Here is an 18164-nt window from a genome sequence, read left to right as displayed (position 1 = left end):
AATGCAAAAGGGATGCCATTAAAAATTACAAATAACTTTTTGACAACAAATTTGGCAACTTTGATGAAATGGACATATCTTAGAAAAACACAAATTGCCAAAAGTGATTTAAGAATAGAAAATCTGAATAGCTCCAAATCAATTTAAAACTTCAAGTAATTGAAAATCTACCCCTGCCCACATTTTCTGGCCCATATGGTTTCATTTGTGAATTCTACCAACAGTTAAAGAAAAAATAATAACAATATACTAACTAGAATAGAGAAAGGAACACATCCATTTATTCTATGAGGCAGCATTAACCTGGCTAACATACCTCAGTAATTTATAAAGCAGATTAACAATATCTGACAATGACATTACAAGACAATCATAGATCAATATCCTCATGAAACAGATGCAAAAATATACAACAAGATATTATAATTTAACAATTTATTTAAAATATTAGCAATCTAATAATTTTTTTTAAATTTTTTTTCAACGTTTATTTATTTTTGGGACAGAGAGAGACAGAGCATGAATAGGAGAGGGGCAGAGAGAGAGGGAGACACAGAATCGGAAACAGGCTCCAGGCTCTGAGCCATCAGCCCAGAGCCTGACACGGGGCTCGAACTCACGGACCACGAGATCGTGACCTGGCTGAAGTTGGACACTTAACCGACTGCGCCACCCAGGCGCCCCAGTCTAATAATTTATTTTAAAGGGTAATATATCATGACCAACTGGATTTATTACAGGAATATATTTTTAAAATTTTTTAATTTTTATTGAGTAAATTCTACCCTCAACACAGAGCTTGAACTCACAACCCTGAGGTTAAGAGTCATATGCTCCATTGACTGAGCTAGCCAGGCATCCCTCCATGATTGATTTTTAAAAATCAATCAATAAGGAAAAGATGGCAGCATAGGAGGATGCTGGGCTCACCGTGTCCTGCTGATCACTTAGATTCCACCCATATCTGCCTAAATAACCCAGAAAACCGCCAGAAGACTAACAGAATGGACTCCCTGGAGCCCAGTGTACACAAGAGGCCCACAGAAGAAGTTAGGAAGGGCGGAGAAGCAGGGTGCACTACACGGATTGGCAGGAGGGAGCCGGGGCAGTGGAGGGGCAGCCTGCCAGGAAAGGCAGAACCCCTGAAGTCTGGCTTGCAATAGCAGAGGGGCCGGACTCCGTGAGTTCTGACAGCCAGCAGGACGTAACATCTGGAATGTTAAAAGTCAACAGCTCTGCTCTCGGAGAATGGGGAGGGCGAGAGGACACAGGGAGGGAGAGATGTTGAGCCCCAGAAGACAGAGCTCAGCTCGATGGAGGAGCACAGGTGCTGGCCAGTGCCATCTCCCTCTCCCATCCCCCAGCCAAAATTCAAAAGAGAACCAGTTCCTGTCACCAAATTTAGAATAATTTATAAATTATTCTAATAGTCACAAAATTAATTGCTGGACTTGAAAAAAGTATAGAGGACAGCAGAGAATCTATTACTACAGAGATCAAGGGACTAAGAAACAGTCATGAGGAGCTAAAAAATGCTCTAAATGAGTTGCCAAATACAATGGAGGCAACCACAGCTTGGATTGAAGAGGCAGAGGAGAGAATAGGTGAATTAGAAGATAAAATTATGGAAAAAGAGGAAGCTGAGAAAAAGAGAGAGAAAAAAAATCCAGGAGTATGAGGGGAGAATTTGAGAACTAAGCAATGCAATCAAGCATAACAATATCCATATAATAGGGATTGCAGAAGAGGAAGAGAGAGAGAAAGGGGCTGAAGGTGTACTTGAACAAATCATAGTTGAGAACTTCCCTGATCTGGGGAAGGAAACAGGCATTGAAATCGCAGAGGCACAGAGAACTCCCTTCAGACATAACTTGAATCGATCTGCGTGATATATCATAGTGAAACTGGCAAAATACAAGGATAAAGAGAAAATTCTGAAAGCAGCTAGGGATAAACACACTCTAACATACAAAGGGAGACCGATAAGACTAGTGATGGATCTATCTACTGAAACTTGGCAGGCCAGAAAGGAATGGCAGGAAATCTTCAATGTGATGAACAGAAAAAATATGCAGCTAAGAATCCTTTATCCAGCAAGTCTGTCATTCAGAATAGAAGGAGAGATAAAGGTCTTCCCAAACAAACAAAAACTGAAGGAATTCATCACCACTAAACCACACCTAGAAGAGATCCTAAGGGGGATTCTGTGACTGAAATGTTCCAAGGACCACAAAGTACCAGAGACATCACTATAAGCATGAAACCTACAGACATCACAATGGCTCTAAACCCATATCTTTCTATGATAATGCTGAATGTAAATGGACTAAATGTTCCAACCAAAAGACATGGGTATCAGAATGGATAAAAAAAAAAACAAGACCCATCTATTTGCTGTCTACAAGAGACTCATTTTAGACCTGAGGACACCTTCAGATTGAAACTGAGGGGATGGAGAACTATTTATCATGCTACTGGAAGCCAAAAGAAAGCCATACTTATATCAGACAAACTAGACTTTAAAGGCTGTAACAAGAGATGAAGAAGGGCATTATATAATAATTACAGGGTCTATCCATCAGGAAGAGCTAACAATTATAAATGTCTATGCACCGAATACGGGAGCCCCCAAATATATAAAACAATTAATCACAAACATAAGCAACCTTATTGATAAGAATGTGGTAATTGCAGGGGACTTTAATGCTCCAATTACAACAATGGATTGATCATCTAGACACAGGACCAATAAACAAACAAGGGCCCTGAATGATACATTGGACCAGATGGACTTGACAGATACATTTAGAACTCTGCATCCCAAAGCAACAGAATATACTTTCTTCTCAAGTGCACATGGAACATTCTCCAAGAGAGATCACATACTGAGTCACAAAACAGCCCTTCATAAGTATACAAGAACTGAGATCATACCATGCATACTTTCAGACCAAAATGCTATGAAACCTGAAATCAACCACAGGAAAAAGTCTGGAAAACCAGAGAGCATGGAGGTTAAAGAACATCCTACTAAAGAATGAATGGGTCAACCAAGCAATTAGAGAAGAAATTAAAGAATATATGGAAACAAATGAAAATGAAAATACAACAATCCAAATGCTTTGGATGCAGCAAAGGCAGTCCTGAGAGGAAAACACATTGCAATCCAGGCCTATCTCCAGAAACAAGAAAAATCCCAAATACAAAATCTAACAGCACACCTAAAGGAAATAGAAGCAGAACAGTAAAGACACCCCAAACCCAGCAGAAGAAGAGAAATAATAAGATCAGAGCAGAAATAAACAATATAGAATCTAAAAACACTGTAGAGCAGATCAATGAAACCAACAGTTGGTTTTTTGAAAAAATAAACAAAATTGATAAAACTCTAGCCAGGCTTCTCAAAAAGAAAAGGAAGATGACCCAAATAGATAAAATCATGAATGAAAATGGAATGATTACAACCAATCCCTCAGAAATACAAGCAATTATCAGGGAATACTATAAAAAATTATATGCCAACAAACTGGACAACCTGGAAGAAATGGACAAATTCCTAAGTACCCACCCACTTCCAAAACTCAAACAGGGAGAAACAGAAAACTTGAACAGATCCATAACCAGCGAAGAAATTGAATCAGTTAACAAAAATCTCCCAACAAATAAGAGTCCAGGACCAGATGGCTTCCCAGGGGAATTCTACCAGACATTTAAAGCAGAGATAATACCGATCCTTCTCAAGCTGTTCCAAAAAATAGAAAGGGAAGGAAAATTTCCAGACTCATTCTATGAAGTCAGCATCACTTAGATTCCTAAACCAGACAGAGACCCAGCAAAAAAGAGAACTACAAGCCAATATCCCTGATGAATATGGATGCAAAAATTCTCAATAAGATACTAGCAAATCGAATTCAACAGCATATAAAAATTATACACCATGATCAAGTGGGATTCATTCCTGGGATGCAGGGCCAGTTCAACATTTGCAAATCAATCAATGTGATACATCACATTAATAAAAGAAAAGATAAGAACCTTAGGATCCTGTCAATCGATGCAGAAAAAGCACTTGACAAAATTCAGCATCCTTTCTTAATAAAAACCCTTGAGAAAGTCGGGATAGAAGGAACATACTTAAACATCATAAGCCATTTATGAAAACCCCACAGCTAACATCATCCTCAATGGGGAAAAACTGAGAGCTTTTTCCCTGAGATCAGGAACACGGCAGGGATGTCCACTCACCGCTGTTGTTTAACATAGTGTTGGAAGTGCTAGCATCAGCAATCAGACAACAAAAGGAAATCAAAGGCGTCAAAACTGGCAAAGATGAAGTCAAGCTTTCACTTTTTGCAGATGACATGATATTATACATGGAAAACCCAATAGACTCCACCAAAAGTCTGTTAGAACTGATACATGAATTCAGCAAAGTTGCAGGATACAAAATCAATGTACAGAAATCAGTTGCATTCTTAGACACTAACAATGAAGCAACAGAAAGACAAATAAAGAAACTGATCCCATTCACAATTGCACCAAGAAGCATAGAATACCTAGGAATAAATCTAACCAAAGATGTAAAAGATCTATATGCTGAAAACTATAGAAAGCTTATGAAGGAAATTGAAGAAGACATAAAGAAATGGAAAAACATTCCATGCTCATGGATTGGAGGAACAAATATCATTAAAATGTCAACACTACCCAAAGCAATCTACACATTCAATGCAATCCCAATCAAAATTGCACCAGCATTCTTCTCAAAGATAGAACAAGCAATTCTAAAATTTGTATGGAACCACAGAAGACCCCGAATAGCCAAAGTAATTTTGAAGAAGACCAAAGCAGGAGGCATCACCATCCCAGACTTTAGCCTCTACTACAAAGCTGTCATCATCAAGACAGCATGGTATTGGCACAAAAACAGACACATAGACCAATGGAATAGAATAGAAACCCCAGAACTAGACCCACAAACGTATGGCCAACTTATCTTTGACAAAGCAGGAAAGAACATCCAATGGAAAAAAGTCTCTTTAACAAATGGTGCTGGGAGAACTGGACAGCAACATGCAGAAGGATGAAACTAGACCACTTTCTTACATCATTCACAAAAATAAACTCAAAATGGATAAAGGACCTGAATGTGAGACAGGAAACCATCAAAATCCTAGAGGAGAAAGCAGGAAAAAAACCTCTCTGACCTCAGCTGCAGCAATTTCTTAGCAATTTCTTACTTGACACATTTCCAAAAGCAAGGGAATTAAAAGCAAAAATGAACTATTGGGACCTCATGAAGATAAAAAGCTTCTGCACTGCAAAAGAAACAATCAACAAAACTAAAAGGCAACCAATGGAATGGGAAAAGATATTTGCAAATGACATATCGGACAAAGGGCTAGTATCCAAAATCCATAAAGAGCTCACCAAACTCCACACCTGAAAAAAAAATAATCCAGTGAAGAAATGGGCAAAAAACATGAATAGACACTTCTCAAAAGAAGACATCCAGATGGCCAACAGACACATGAAAAGATGCTCAACGTCACTCCTCATCAGGGAAATACAAGTCAAAACCACACTCAGATACCACCTCACACCAGTCAGAGTGGCTAATATGAACAAATCAGGAGACTATAGATGCTGGAGAGGATGTGGAGAAACGGAAACCCTCTTGCACTGTTGGTGGGAATGCATACTGGTCCAGCCGCTCTGGAAAACAGTGTGGAGGTTCCTCAAAAAATTAAAAATAGATCTATCCTATGACCCAGCAATAGCACTGCCAGGAATTTACCCAAGGGATACAGGAGTGCTGATACATAGGGGCACTTGTACCCCAATGTTTATAGCAGCACTTTCAACAATAGCCAAATTATGGAAAGAGCCTAAATGTCCATCAACTGATGAATGGATAAAGAAATTGTGGTTCATATACAGAATGGAATACTACGTGGCAATCAGAAAGAATGAAATATGGCCTTTTGTAGCAATGTGGATGGAACTGGAGAGTGTTATGCTAAGTGAAATAAGTCATAGAGAGGAAGACAGTCCATATGTTTTCACTCTTATGTGGATCCTGAGAAACTTAACAGAAGACCATGGGGGAGGGGAAGGAAAAAAAAAAGGTTAGGGAGGGAGGGAGCCAAAACATAAGAGACTCTTAAAAACTGAGAACTGAGGGTTGATGGGAGGTGGGAAGGAGGGGAAAGTGGGTGATGGGTATTGAGGAGGGCACCTGTTGGAATGAGCACTGGGTGTTGTATGGAAACCAATTTGACAATAAATTTCATATTTTAAAAATAAATAAATAAGGTAAGAAAAAAATTAAAATATAAAAATAAAAATTAAAAATATAAAAATAAAAATGATATGACCACCTCACTATTTGCAGAAAAGGCATTTGATGAAATTCTATACCCATTCATGATAAAAATTCTAAGTAAACTTAGAAGAGAAGGTCTTCAACCTGATAAAATGTTTCTATAAAAACATGCAGCTAATATCATAGTCAAAAAAGAAATACTGAATCCTTTCTCCTTAAGATGACAAATGAGGCAAAGATGTCCACTCTCATCACTTTGTTCAATACCAGACAGAAAAGAAACGCATTCAGACTGGAAAAAAAGAAGTAAAACTATCTTTATATGCAAAGGACATGACTGTATTATGTAGAAAATCCTTTAAAATCTACCAAAAAAAAAAAAAAAACCCTACTAGAACTAAAAAAATTGAATTTAAGCAATATTATAGAATAAAAGATAACAAAATTCTACTTTATTTCTGTGTATAGACTATCAAAAACTGCAATACAAAATTTAGGAATGAAATATCATTTTCAATGGCATTTTAAAAACCCATGAGATAAGGATAATAACAATATATGTATATAATATCTATACACTAAAAAGTATAAAACATGTGGATAGACTATATTTATGTCCCCAAAGATTCATTATTGTTAAGATCTTCAACTTGCTCCATATTGATCTGTACATTCAATACCATGCTATCAAACTCCATATAAGTTTTTTTCTGTAGAAAATAACTCATTCTAAAATTTATATGGAAATGAAGAGGCCCCATAACAGCAGACCTTCTCAGAAAGAACACATTTGGAGGATTCACACTAATTCATTTGAAGACTTTCTGTAAGGCTATATTAATTAATGAAGCTTTATACGATACTGGCTTACTATGACACTGGCTAAGAATAGACATATATATATCCATGGACAGAAGAGTTCAGAAATAGATCCATACCAAAAAAAGAAAAAAAAAGAAATAGATCCATACACACAGGATTATTTTATTTTTGCTAAAAGTTCTTAGATAACTCAGTGGTGAAATACCATCTTTTCAACAAATAGCACTGGACAACTTCAGATCATGTGGGGAAAAAATAAACCTCGATCATTATCTTACATCATACATAACTATTAATTCAAAATGTATCATAGACTACAATACAAAAATGTAAGATTTCTGGAAGAAGAAAAGAAGAAAGCCAATGCATCTTGCTGTCTGCAAAGATTTATGAGATAGGACACAGAAATACCAAGTAGGAAAAAAAAAACTGATAAACTGGACTTGACCAAAAATTTAAAACCTCTGCTCTTCAAAAGACTTAAAAAGGCAAGCCAATGACTAGGAGAAAATATTTAAAAGTATACATATCTGACAAAGAAACATCTAGAGTGTTCCAAAAAATTCTTACAACTTAGTAACAGGAATCATAATAAAAAGATGGGCAACAGATTTGAACAAGCGTCTGCTTCGCAAAAGATATTTTCATGATCATTAAGAATGTGGAAAGCTGCACTACATTATTAGTTAAAAAGGAAATGCAGGGGCGCCTGGGTGGTGCAGTCGGTTAAGCATCCGACTTCAGCCAGGTCACGATCTCGCGGTCCGGGAGTTCGAGCCCCGCGTCGGGCTCTGGGCGGATAGCTCAGAGCCTGGAGCCTGTTTCCGATTCTGTGTCTCCCTCTCTCTCTGCCCCTCCCCCATTCATGCTCTGTCTGTCTCTGTCCCAAAAATAAATAAACGTTGGAAAAAAAAATTTAAAAAAAAAAAAAAAGGAAATGCAAACTAAAACTACAATGTGACAATACATGTGTCAGGAAAAATGGAGAACCACTGGAACTCTCATTCAATGCAAATGGGAGAGTAAAGTGATACAACCAGTTTGCAAAATAGTTTGTCAGTTTCTTACAAAGTTAAGCCTACTTATATGATCCAGCAATTCCGCTGCTAGTTTTTTACCCTAGAAAAAGTGAAAATTTATGCACAAAGACTTGTGCATGATGTTCATAGCTGTTTATTCATAATGGCCAAAAATTAGAAACAATCTGTTATAAACTAAATTGTGTCCCTTAAAATGCATATGTTGAAGCCCTAACACCCCAGGATGACTGTACTTGGAGACAGGGCCTTTATGAAGGTGATTAAGGCTAAACGAGACCATAAGAATGGGGATTTAATCAAATATGACTGTGCCCCTACAAGAAGAATCACCAGGGATGCACATGCACAAAAGAAAGGCCTTGTGAGGACATAGTAATAAGGTGGCCAATCTGCAGACCAAGTTAAGAGGCCTCAGAAGAAACTTAAACTGCCATCACCTTGATCTTGGACTGCCAAACTCCAGAACTGAGAGAACATAAATTTATACTGTTTAAGCCACCCAATCTGCAGTATTTTATTTCACCAGACTTAGCAGACTAATGCACACATTAAATGTCCATTAATAGGTGAATAAACAGATTGTGATATGGCTATGCAATGGAATACTATTCAACAATATGAACTAATGAATGAACTAACATGCAACAACATGTATGAACTTCAACATCATTACGGTGAGTGAGACAAGTTAAGACACAAATGAATACTTACTGTCTGATTCCATTTGTATAAAATTTTAGAGAAAGCAAATCTTATCTATAGTGACAGAAAGAAAACCAGTAACTGCTTAGGGATTGGTATGGATTGACTACAAAAGGACTTGAAGGAATGTTAGGAAGGTGACGGAATGTTCTATACTATAACATGATTATACAGATGACTGTGAAAACGTATTCATTTGTCAAAACTCATCTGATCATAATGAGAATTTTTTATTGTATGTAAGTTACATTTCAGTATAGATGGTTAAAAATTAGTTTAAGTAGAGAGTTATTCAGGTGACTCATTACACATTTATATTTTCATCATAAATATATAAAATGCTGAACCAATAGCAGCCTTAAAAATATGGCAAAAACTGAGAAAATCATTCACAGAAAAATAGACAAATCCACAATTATAGAGGAGGATCTTAAGACATTTCTTTCAGTAACTAAAAATCAAAAATACAAATTTGGTAAGGGTTTTTAAGAACTGAATGACACTGTTAACAAGCCTAATCACATGTATATATAAATATGCTATATATAAATACATATACATATGCCCCCCGAAATAAGTGAATACACCTGCTTTTCAAGCTCATTTAGAGTATTATCAAATATTGTGTACCCTGCCACTAAGCAAGCCTTAACAGATATCAATAAGTTAATATCATATAAGCCATATTATTTCATCATAAATACAACAAAACTAGATATAAAAAATAGAATAATAATATCAAGTCCCCTGTGCATTGGAAATTTTAAAAATAGCTTCAGTGATCATAATTACTTTGCATATAAACAGACCAAACACTCCAATCAAAAGGCACAGAGTATCAGAATGAATAAAAAATCAAGATCCATCTATATGCTGCTTATAAAAGACTCATTTTAGACCTAAAGACACTTGCAGATTGAAAGTGAGGGGATGGAGAAACATTTATCATGCAAACCAATGTCAAAGGAAAGCCAGAGTATAATGCATATATCAGACAACTACACTTTAAAACAAAGACTATAACAGAGACAAAGAAGGGCATTATATAATCATAAAGGGGACAATCCAAGAAGAAGATATAACAATTGTAAAAATTTTTACACTCAACATGAGAGCACCCAATAATTAAAACAATTAATAACAAACATAAAAGAACTCATTGATAATAACATAATAATAGTAGGGGACTTTAACACCCCACCTGTATCAATGGACAGATCATCTAAACAGAAAATAAACAAGAAAACAATGACTTTGAATGACACACTGGACCAGATGGACTTAACATATATTCAGAATATTGCATCCTAAAACAGCAGAATATTCATTCGTTTCAAGTGCACATGGAACATTCTCCAGAATAGATCACATTTTAGGTCACAAAACAGGCCCCAACAAGTACAAAAACATTGAAATCATATCATGCACCTTTTCTGACCATAATGCTATGAATCTAGAAGTCAACCACAAGAAAAAGTTCAAAAGACCACAAATACATGGAGGTTAGATAACATGCTACTAAATAATGAATGGGTCAACCACGAAATCAAAGAAGAAATTTAAAAATACCTGGAAACAAATGAAAATGAAAACACAATGGTCAAAAACCTTGGGGAAGCAGCAAAAGTGGTCCTAAGAGGGAAGTATATAGAAATACGGCCTACCTCACGAAGCAAGAAAAATCTCAAATATACAATTCTAACCTTACACCTAAAGGAGCTAGAAAAAGAACAAATGAAGCCTATCCCAGCAGAATGAAGGAAATAATAAAGATTAGAACAGAGATAAATGATATAGAAACTAAAAAAACAATAGAACAGATCAATGAAACTAGGAGCTGGTTCTTTAAAAAAATTCATAAAATTGATAAACCTCTAGCCAGACTTATCAAAAACAAAAGAGAAAGGATCCAAATAAATAAAATCATGAATGAGAAAGGAGAAATAACAACCAAAAAAAAAAAAAAAGAAATGCAAACAATTACAAGAGAATACTATGAAAAACTATATGCAAACAAAGGACAACCTGGATGAAATAGATAAATTCCTAGAAACATATAAACCACCAAAACTGAAATAGGAAGGAAAAAAAAAACTTGAACAGACTGATAAACAGCAAAGAAATTGAATAAGTGATCAAAACAAAACAAAACAAAACAAAACAAAACAAAACAAAACAAAAAAAACCACACTCCCAACAAACAAAAGTCCAGAGCCAGATGGCTTCACAGGCAAATTCTACCAAACATTTAAAGAAGAGTTAATACCTATTCTTCTCAAACAATTCCAAAAAATAGAAAAGAAAGGAAAACTTCCAAATTCATTCTATGAGGCCGGCATTACCCTGATACCAAAAGTAGATAAAGACTTCACTAAAAAGAAAACTACAGGCTAATACCCCTGATGAACATGGATGCAAAAATGTAAAAATTCTCAATAAAAACTAGCAAAACTGAGTCCAGTAACACATTAAAAAAATCATTCACCACAATCAAGTGGGATTTATTCCTGGGTTGCAAGGGTAGTTCAATATTCATAAATCAAACAATGTGATACACCACATTGATAAAAGAAAGCATAAGAACCATACAATCATTTCAACAGAAAACACATTTGACAAAGTACATCTATTCATGATAAAAACCCTCAACAAAATAGGTTTAGGGAGAACATACCTCAACATAATAAAGGCCATATATAAAAAACCCACAGATAATATCATCATCATCAGTGGGGAAAAGCTGAGAGCTTTTCCTCTAGAGTCAGGAACAAGACAAGGATGTCCACCCTCACCACTGTACCAGCACTAGTACCACTAGTACTGGAAGTCCTAGACACAGCAATAAGACAACAAAAAGAAATAAAAGGTATCCAAATTGGCAAGGAGAATGTAAAAGTTTCACTATTTTCAGATGAGATGATACTCTATATAGAAAATCCAAAAGCCTCCGCCAAAACCTGCTAGAAATGATACACAAATTCAGTAAAGTTGCAAAAGTTCAGTAAAGGATACAAAATTAACATACAGAAATCTGTTGCCTTTCTATACACCAATAATGAAGCAGCAGAAAAAGAAATTAAGGAATCAATCCCATTGGCAATTGCACCAAAAACCATAAGGAACCTAGGAATAAACCTAATCAAAGAGGTGAAAGACCTGTACTATGAAAACTATAAAACACTGATGAAAAAACTGAAGAACAAAGAAATGGAAAGACATTCCATGTTCATGGATTGAAAGAACAAATATTGTTAAAATGTCTCTACTACCCGAAGTAAGCTAAAATTAAAGGCAATTCCTATCAATATACCAATCACATTTTTCACAGACCGAGAACAAACATTCCTAAAATTTGTATGGAACCACAAAAGACCTTGAATAGCCAAAGAAACCTTGAAAAAGAAAAGCAAAGCTGGAGGTATCAAAATTCCAAATTTTAAATTACATGACAAAGCTGTAGTGATCAAAACAGTATGGTACTGGCCCAAAAATAGACACATAGATCAATGGAACAGAATAGAAAACCCAGAAATAAACCCACAGCTATACGGTCAACTAATCTTCAACAAAGCAGGAAAGAATGTCCAATGGGAAAAAGGCAGTCTCTTCAACAAATGGTGCTAGGAAAACTGGAGAGCAACATGCAAAAGAATGAAACTGGGCCAATCTCTTACACCAAACACAAAACTAAATTCAAAGTGGATTAAAGATCTAATTTTGAGACCCCAAAACATCAAAATCCTAGAGGAGTACACAGACAGTAACCTCTTTGACAACAGCTGTAGCAACTTCTTTCTAGATATGTCTCCTGAGGCAAGGGAAACAAAAGCAAAAATAAATTATTGGGATTTCATCAAAATAAAAGCTTCTGCACAGCAAAGGAAACAATCAACAAAACTAAAAGGTAACCTATGGGATGGGAGAAGATATTTGCAAATGAGAAATGAGGAATGATAAAGGGTTAGTATCCAAAATCTATAAAGAACTTATCAAACTCAACACCCAAAATATGAATGATCCAATTAAAAACGGACAGAAGACACGAATAGATACTTTTCCAAAGAAGACATCCAGATGGGCAGCAGACACGTGAAACAATGCTCAACATCACTCATCATCAGAGAATACAAATCAAGACTATAATGAAATATTACCTCACTCCTGTCAGAAGGGCTAAAATCAAAAACACAAGAAACAGTAGATGTTGGCGAGGATGTGGAGAAAGGGGAACCCCTCCTGCACTGTTGGTGGGAATGCAAACTGGTGTAGCTACTCTGAAAAACAGATGGATGTTCCTCAAAAAGTTAAAAAAAGAACTACCCTATGATCCAGCAATTGCATTACTAGGTATTCACCCAAAGAATACAAAATACTAATTCGAAGGGATACATGTACCCCAGTGTTTATAGCAGCATTAACTACAATAGCCAAATTATGGAAACAGCTCATGTGTCCATCAGCTGATGAATGGATAAAAGAAGATGTGGTATACTTATACAATGAAATATTACTCAGCCATCAAAAAGAATGACATCTTGCCATTTGCAACAACATGGAAGGAGCTAGAGAGTATTACGCTAAGTGAAGTAAGTCAGTCAGAGAGACAAATACCATATGATTTCACTCACGTGGAATTTAAGAAACAAAATAAATAAGCAAGAGGGAAAAAAAGAGAGAGGGAGGCAAACCAAGAAACAGATTCTTGACTATAGAGAACAAACTGATGGTTACCAGAGGGGAGGTTGGTGGGGGACTCGGGGAAATAGAGGATGGGGATTAAGGAGGGCATTTGTGATAAGCACTAAGTGTTGTATGAAAGTTTTGAATCACTATATTGTACACCTGAAACTAATATTACACTATATGTTAACTAACTGGAATTTAAATAAAAACTTAAAAAAAGAAAATAAAGTAGTTAAAATTTTTGAAAAAAATAAATAACTTCAGTGATCAAAAATAAATCGTTATTAAAATAAATCATTATTGAACTAGGTGATACTTTTAAATGAATGGCAATAAAAGCATTACCTCAAAACTTGTAGGATGCAGCCAAAGAAATATTTAGAAAGAAATTTCTAGTCTTAAATTCATACAAAAGAAGAAAGATGTTAAATTATGGAATTTGATATATTTATTTTATAATGTATTTGAAAGAGTTTAATAAGGACAAAGGATAGCCAAAATAATTTGGGGGAACATTAATCCCAGATATCAAGACTTAACATAAAACTATAGAAGTTTCAAGAGTTTATTGTTGGCAAACAGATAAGGTTATGAATGGAGCAGAACAAATGGAAATTTATTTTTATGACAAAGTAGACTTATAATTCAGTGAATAAAGAATGGGGATATCCATCTACAAAAATAAAAAATTACATCTCTATGTCAAACCACACACAATTCAACTTCAAGTGGATTAAATATCTAAATGTAAAGGCCAAATTCCACATACTTTTAGAATTTTAGAAGAACCTTTAAAAGAAAATATAAGAAAATATCTTTCTATTCTTGGAATAGTAAAGGATTTCTTAAAGAAGACATATAAACATAAACCATATTTGGGAGAGATTGACAATAATTCTGACAGCATCAAAATTTAAAACTTCTGTTTATATTCCAAGCACAATGAAAAGACAAGTAACAGCAAAAGAGGATAACTATAATACCTTTAAATTTTTTTAAGTTTATTTATTTATTTTTGAGAGTGAGAAAGAGAGAGTATGTGTGTGTGTGCACAAGCAGGGGAGGGGCAGAGAGAGAGAGAGAGAGAGAGAGAGAGAGAGAGAGAGAGAGAATCCCAAGCAGCCTCCACAATGTCAGCACAGAACCCTATTTGGGGCTTGAACTCAAACCATGAGATCATGACCTGAGCCGAAATCAAGAGTCAGACGCTTAACTGAGCTACCCAAGCATCCCAGCTATAATATCTTTCAAAGGATTATTACCAAGAGTATATAGATAATCCTGATAAGTCAATATGAAAAAGATAAATAACCCAATAGAAAAATGAGCAAAGTTTACAAAAATTCATTCAAGAGAAAATTTATAGAGGAGGAATTCTGAATGGCCAAGAAATAAGAAAAAATTCACTTGTAATCAAGGCAACAGAAAACAAAAAGTATAGAAAACATTTTAAAGTTTGATAATATCAAGTATTGCTTAGTACTTGAGAAAATACCAACTCCATGATTTCTGATGAAATGGTAAAACTTTAGACAGCAATACAATACTTTGAAGAGTTAAACCTGCCCTGTTATTCCACTTCTAGTCATAAACCCAGAGAAATATATACCCGAGCAGAAACATAAAAGAATGTTTGTTGCAGCATTTTATTAAAGAAAAAGTGAAGACAATTAAATTTCCTTTAATATGGGAATGAATTTTAATATTTACACAATGACTATAAGATGCAACTGTTTAGATCTATACTTTGTGTATCACATAGATAAATTTCAAAATTATAATATTGAGCAAAAAAGGCAAATTACAAATGGATATCTAGAGTATCACTTAAAAACCTAAAGCACACAAAACAACGTTATATATCATTTGTGGGAGATAGATATGTAGAAGAAGCATAAACATATGCAAAAGAGTTATACAACTGACATGAAAGTTATTCACACCAGTCATTAGGGAGGCAAGAGGGAAAAGGACGAGTTCTATCTGTAATATTTTGTTTCTTTACATAAAGAGAAACTTGAAGCAACAGTGGAAAATATTAGCATCCTTCAACCAGTGAGATGTGTGTATGTGTTTTATTTACTTTTTTTTGCACTTTTTTGGTATGTTTGAAATAGTTCCTAACTTTTAAAAATGTTAAAGATTATTCTAGTTGTAGGGTAGATAATAGATTAGAGCAAAACCAGAGTGGGTACTAGAGAACAATTAGGCTACAATTCATAGTATATTTAAATAATTTAAGTGTTTGTTTATATATTTAATTTATGGAATGCCAAACAAAACTCTTTCAAAATGATGTAGAATGTCCCACAAATACATTTTCCCAAACTTACCTGCTCGACCTCTCTGTTGAGAGAATCTACTTTTTCTTTTAATCTGTTACCTTCTGCCTCAGCAGTAATAAGTTCTAATTTGAGGGTATTGTTATCTGCCTCTGCTTGACGGGCCTTATTTTCCCAGTTTTCAGCATCTTCATTGGCTTTTCGGAGTTGGTCCATAATTTGCCGGTTCTCAGATTCCTAAAAAGCAATTTTAGGGCTTACTTTAAAAGATGTAAAATGGTCAACATACAATATAAAGTAAACATTATTTGCCAGGTCAGGGGAAATTTATTTGCTACAGAACCATTTGTAACATAATCTCAAGAAATCGTATCTATATTCTCCATTTAGAAAATTGGTCATCCTGTAATCAACAAAAGGGAGTGGGACCAGGATCTGCCCTGCCTCCTGAGTCACACTCACCCATCTAGTAAAGTCAAGTTGGTTCCTATATTTGCTTTTGTTCAAACAAAATCCTTCATTGTCTCCTCTCCCTATGTATCTGTTTAGTGACTATTTGCTACTCTGGTTTTTGAGTTTCTGCCTTGGCCAACCTTCTATACCTGTGCATTCCTTTGTTCCTGACTGCTTTTCTAGATTGTACTGGCTACAGAACTTCTGACTAATTACAAATTTCAAGCATAAATCTCTGATAATTCTGTTGATTTGGCACATCACCTGTCTAGTTCCTGCCTTTCATTCATAACCTCAGTCTTAATTTTCTCTATCATGGACTGTTCTATGATTTATGATTTACTTTTGCTTACTGTTCTAGTAACTTACCTAAAATTTCTAAGAAATAAAACAACAAACCTATGCCAACAAACACTACTCATAACTATACAGTCATATTGGGCATACAATATAGAACCACATTTTTAAAACTTTTTAATTTTTGTAGGTTTATTTATTTTGAGAGAGACAGAGAGTACACACGCACACAAGCGAGAGGTAGAAAGAGAGGGAGAGAGAGAGAATCCCAAGCAGGCTCTGCATTATAAGTGCGGAGTCCAATGCAGGGCCTGAACCCATAAACTGCTATATCACAACCCCAGCTGATATCAAGAGTTGGACGCTCAACTGACTGAGCCATCCAGGTGCCCCAAACCACATGTTTAAAACCTTAAAAGTTCTATCATGAGAGACTGACTAAAAAGTGGGATCTTATTTCTAAAGGAATAACTCCACAAATACACAAATAGTATACTATATTGAGTAATCATTATGAGGCTATTTTTAAAAACATGTTTTAGTAATATGGTTTGGCTAACTCATTCTTACAAAGTCATTTCTAATTTTGGTTATTATTAAAAAGGTACCAGACCTCTCTCTCATTAATACCTGTTAATAACCAGTGAATTTCTATCAGAACCATAAAATGATCACATTGCAATAAATGATATCTCACCCTAAGAAAGCTTTCAAATCAGATTTAAGTTTTCACAAATGATTAACCATGAGACTGGTTAAAATTCAGTTAATATCGCCACCTTGTGGTTTGGTTACCTATGACTAATATAGAATCTTGTCAAGTTTGTTAACATGCTCAACTACTGCACTGACTTTCAAGATTTGGATATTCTCAATGTGCCTGTAGGAATCTGATGTGTTTTTCCATTATTGTACTAAAAACAACAGCTTTGCACTTAGTATGTACCTGGGAAACACACAGTACAGTATGTATAAACTGAATTCTACCCCCATCACTCTTCACCCTCTTTAACTTTCTGTGGCACTCACTGTCTATGCCATTCTCTTAACACAGCCTGAGAGTTTTATGTTGTTAGGTGTGGATGTCCAGTCTCCCCAGTAACACTCTTGAGTTCCTCGAAGATAGAAACCATTTTTTTATACTATATTAAGTTTTGTAAAATACGAACCATTTCTTATATTAAATGTAGTTTTGTGACTCCCAGGTAACACATGGTTCAAGGTTCAAGCAGTAAAAAGGGGCTGGCATGAATGTGTACTCCTGGTCACCAAATACCTGGTGCACCTCCCTCTGGTCAACCAGAAACCATATTTTCCCTTTTTTTGTATCTACTCAAAGCAACCAGAGCAGTGTGGAGCCCAAGATAGGCAACAGAAATCAAAACCACAATGAGATACCACCTCACACCTTTCAGAATGGCTAAAATTAACAACTTAGGAAACAACAGATGCTGATGAGGATGCAGAGAAAGAGGATCTCTTTTGCACTGCTGGTGGGAATGCAAACTGGTATAGCCACAGTGGAAAGAGTATGGAGGTTCCTCAAAAAATTAAAAATAG

General features: G+C 35.4%; 1 protein-coding gene across 6 annotated transcripts in view; it reads right to left on the bottom strand.

Annotated features, from left to right (window-relative positions):
• TSGA10 (testis specific 10) overlaps positions 1 to 18164 on the bottom strand; it is a 166736-nt gene that overhangs the window by 72811 nt on the left and 75761 nt on the right. For all 6 annotated transcript variants that reach the window (XM_043603186.1, XM_043603185.1, XM_043603184.1 and 3 more), the window contains one exon: positions 15906 to 16091. In XM_043603186.1, coding sequence (XP_043459121.1) covers positions 15906 to 16091 — 186 coding nt within the window. The remainder of the gene's footprint in view (positions 1 to 15905; positions 16092 to 18164) is intronic.

Source organism: Prionailurus bengalensis, chromosome A3, assembly GCF_016509475.1.
Source record: "Prionailurus bengalensis isolate Pbe53 chromosome A3, Fcat_Pben_1.1_paternal_pri, whole genome shotgun sequence".
NCBI classification, from domain to species: domain Eukaryota; kingdom Metazoa; phylum Chordata; class Mammalia; order Carnivora; family Felidae; genus Prionailurus; species Prionailurus bengalensis.
The sequence above is the reverse complement of the archived record's forward strand: the minus strand, read 5'-3'. Positions and strand labels throughout refer to the sequence as shown.